Consider the following 4,259-nt stretch of genomic DNA (forward strand, 5'->3'; position numbering starts at 1 on the left):
AAAAAGTAAAGCTCACTGATTTTTCTAGGGTCTTTCTGCTTTTCTCAATAAATAAGCTTCAAGGTTTAACTTCTTAATAGCAGTTGATTATTCATTAACATCCATAATCCTCAGTTAGATTTGGCAAGTATGTCTTTTTCCCTTGGATACTGTCTACTGCGGGCATTGGCCTTAAACTGCGATGCACCTCTGAATGACAAAGATGGGGCAGAGTCCAGGAACTGGCGGGCAGGAAAGCCAGTGAGAGTGGTGCGTAGTTCCAAAGGTCGGCGCATCAGCAAATATGCTCCTGAGGAGGGAAACCGCTATGATGGCATTTACAAGGTACAGACACATTTTTGTTGCCGAGCTGCTTTAAATAAGCAATCAGTCCCAGTATCCCAAAACTGCAAGTCTTTGATTTAGTTTTACCAGCTCCAAAGACTCACAAACAGCTGAATTATATATATGGAATGTAATTACTGTTGTTGGTTGGCTGTAGGTTGTAAAGTATTGGCCAGAGATTGGCAAGTGTGGTTACCTGGTGTGGCGGTACCTGCTGAGACGAGACGACTTGGAACCAGCACCATGGACACCTGAAGGACTGGAGAGGATAAAAAAACTGGGCCTTGCCGTTCAGGTTAGAGTACGAGTGTGCCTGCATATGTGTATTTGTGTGTGAACGTCCTTGTGTAGACATATGTTTAGTTACTTTTTCATGTGTTTTCTAAGTGAAAACACCTTGCAGTTTCCCATCAATTTACATTCTTTTGCATTCATATGCACATCTCCACATTTCAGATGTCAAAATAAGATAGCAGTCCACTTGATGCTCATGTCTTTTCATGTGTATCTGCAGTACCCACCAGGATACTTGGCGGCTATGGCTAACAAAACAAAGAAGGAGGCCTGTGCCAGACCTGGTCGTGGCGGCCGGACTAAGCACTATCCAGGGAGGGGAAGGCCACGGAGACAACGCAAGCTCAAGGAGAAAGAGGAGAATGAGCAGCCAATGGCCAGTGTGGAAGAGGAGGGGCCACAAAGTAATGGAGAGCAGAAGACAACCGGAGATTGTGGTGGGTGCTTACACAGTTGAAGTTCAAAAGCAGGTCAGGCAAGGTGTTGTGAGAAGAGGACAGGTGAGAACAGTGTTGGCAGTCAAATATCGTTTCAGATAGGTGAAAAAAAATACTAAAAAATCCCACTATCATATTTTCCCTGGAGGAGCATCACTGTAAATGTTGTTTGCTTAATAGCTTATTTTTAAAATATCATGACTGTATTTTATTCTTCAAGAGTAGCTGCTTTTTTTTTGTTTTGTTTTGTTTTGTTTTATTCGTGTCTCTTCACCAGAATCGTCACCAGCAACAGAGCCTCCCTCTAAACGGGTGAAGATAGAGGAGACCTTCCAGCTGTCTGAGCAGCAGCAGCAGTTGATCCAAGAGGACACAGCCAACAAGAAACTCTGGGATGAAGCCATGGAACACCTTAAAGAGGGACCGGTATGAATCCCAATACACCCTGGCACTCTTAACATAGCTCAGGCTCTTTGATGCTGTGTTCACAAAGCATCTCATGCTCTTAACTCATTGAACATCACTGATCCATGAAAATACAATTCATCCCCTCTGTCATCAGATCTTAACTGCCTCAGTCAGTTCCCTCTTATTTTCTGATTTCCAGACTAATCAGTCAGCGTTGTAACAATTTGTTTCTACAGTTGTAACATACTGTTGGTTTGTCATCTATTTTCTTGCCTTTCATGCATTTCTGTCTGTTTACACCAAGAATTTTCTGCGCAAGATGGAGCAGATCTTCATGTGTGTGTGCTGCCAGGAGCTGGCCTTCCAGCCCATCACCACTGTCTGCTTGCACAATGTTTGCAAGGTGCGTTCTATATTGGATTTATTTGTAAGTACATTACACAAATCCCTGTCACTGTATTTGTGTGTGAGTTTCTCCTGCTGTCCTCTCTGCTCAGACTTGTCTCCAGCGGTCGTTCCGAGCGAAGGTGTACACTTGCCCCGCCTGCCGTCACGACTTGAGCAAGGACTACGTTATGACCCAAAACAAGACACTTCAGATGCTGCTTGACCAGTTCTTTCCTGGCTATAGCAAGGGTCGATGAGGTTGAAATCACATTTATACGTACATAGACGCACATAAGCATCCATTCTGTGCACCCTTGTATACGGTCACGTACCTAGAGCTCCACTTTAAAATGTATTGCGCACACATACTGAACTTAGCCATATGCAAATTTATATTGCATATACAGCCATTTATGTATACAATCATTCATACACAAACAACCTCAGTAGGGACTGACCTCATCTGTTGAACTTGGACTGTCTGCATTAACACCACCAGCCTGAAATTCAACCAAGGACATTTTTACCCTCTTTACTTCTGCCACACAAATGCACAAACGGAGTCTCAACTTGTACTCCAACTTCCCAGCTCAAACATATTAGCTCATTTTATAGTTTTTCCTTCCACTGTGTTGTCCACTGGGTCCATGAATTGACACAGAGCTAATTGTTTGAAGGCAGCTCTCGTGCTGTTAGATTCCTGCCAACCTGTACGCATTTTGTGTACCATGTACGCAGTTTTACAAAAACTTAATGACCTGAGCAGAGTGTTCAGCTGGCACAAAATGGTGCTTGGTTAATACAATGATTATAGGCACAGCAGGACTGGCAATTTCACAAGGTCATTAAAGACGGATGAGAAAACACCCCCTGTACAACCTTAACTGTGATAAGGATAATCACCTTTATTGGCCAAGTATGTTACACACAAGGAATTTGTTTCCGGTACAGAACCAAGGTAGCCATCTGCAGCGCCAACTCACACCGATGGCTCTAACCATTGGGGGCAACAGGGGGGTTCGGTGTCTTGCCCAAGGACGCTTCAACACGTGGACTGCAGTCACCGAGATTTGAACCTTCAACCTTCTGGTTGGGAGACGACTGCTCTACCCACTGCACTGTTGCCTCTGACAGTTGGCTTGTTACAGCAAGGTAAATTTAGCAAAGGCCAGAATTAACATGTATTTATATTTAAAAAAAATTAAGCACACAATATTTTATACCCCTTTAGCACTTTATTACTGATATGTGCAGCTGTCTTATTTTGGAGGTTAATCAGGGGCATCCTGCTCGCTGTTCATGTCACTTGTAACAATGCAATTGCTGCGCTTTGAGCTAATAAGAATAACAAATATGTCACCATGGACAACTTTCAGTGCAGTTGCAGAGAACAGAAACTGTGTCCAGTTTATTTGGAGTGTTAGAAAGTTTGTGGCTCTAATAAACTTTACATACTTAGTGATCAACAGGCACAACTCTCTCCTTAGAATATATGCGGAATCCTAGAAAGGAATTTACTTCATAATCATACCAAAGACATGAAACTATCTTAAGAAATCTGCACTCTTCCACCTCTTCAGTCAGATGATATTAACTGAACCGTCCGCATACTTTAGGCAAGTATGATCTGGTATTTGTCTTCCAGAGAAATACAGTTATGATGTAATGGAAATGAATGATGCTGATTTACATGCAGCGCTCTAAAAATGCATGAGGTGCATTGCTTGAGCATTCATTTCAATGACTCGTGAAAGGGCACGCTGTGGTCGTCCCTGGTGTTACCAAGCAACTACAGTCAAGGAGGACTTCACGCGGAGATAGTTAACACATACTGTGTTCAGCAGATATTCATCAGCTATTGTTCTATCCAGCATGATCTGCTTCTCTTTTATTTTAGAAAAGTCGTTTGGTGAGTGATTGCACAGCCAGGATGATGCAGCTTACTTGTTGTCACGTTGAAACCAGAAAATGGAAGTACAGCTGTCTCAAGTTCCCAGAGCTGAGCCTGATAAGAGGCCACTGATTTCTATTCCCTGACAAAGAGCTTTCTGAAGAACATAGTGGTTAAAAGGCTCAGGAACGCCACCAAAATACGCAGTGTTCCTCAATAAGTGTATAAAAAGTACTTAAAGTTGGCATCCAGTGCCCACTCATTTTCTTTAAGCTGGTAATGTATTTTTATAATCAGGTATACACTGATTTAAAGTAATAATTACTAGACTATTTAATTTAGACTATTTTATTGTATGACTGCTTGTGTTTAGACAATGTTTAATATTTAAGATCTTCACCTGTTAAATAGGGAATGAAGGTTTTGCAGAAAAGAGTTGATGTTCTTCATAGCAAAGTATCTAGAAAGTGTGTTTTAGAACCCCAGAAAGCAAAAGAGCCTTTCAAAAGTGCATATGT

General features: G+C 42.1%; 1 protein-coding gene across 1 annotated transcript in view; it reads left to right on the forward strand.

Annotated features, from left to right (window-relative positions):
* uhrf2 (ubiquitin like with PHD and ring finger domains 2) overlaps positions 1-2,815 on the forward strand; it is a 26,317-nt gene extending 23,502 nt beyond the window's left edge. Inside the window, exons 11-16 of the mRNA XM_020618630.1 lie at positions 163-324; positions 482-619; positions 839-1,055; positions 1,333-1,481; positions 1,768-1,866; positions 1,961-2,815. Coding sequence (XP_020474286.1) covers positions 163-324; positions 482-619; positions 839-1,055; positions 1,333-1,481; positions 1,768-1,866; positions 1,961-2,107 — 912 coding nt within the window. The 3' untranslated portion in view covers positions 2,108-2,815. The remainder of the gene's footprint in view (positions 1-162; positions 325-481; positions 620-838; positions 1,056-1,332; positions 1,482-1,767; positions 1,867-1,960) is intronic.
* The last annotated feature ends 1,444 nt before the right edge of the window (positions 2,816-4,259 follow it).

Source organism: Monopterus albus, unplaced genomic scaffold, assembly GCF_001952655.1.
Source record: "Monopterus albus unplaced genomic scaffold, M_albus_1.0 scaffold208.1, whole genome shotgun sequence".
NCBI classification, from domain to species: Eukaryota; Metazoa; Chordata; class Actinopteri; order Synbranchiformes; family Synbranchidae; genus Monopterus; species Monopterus albus.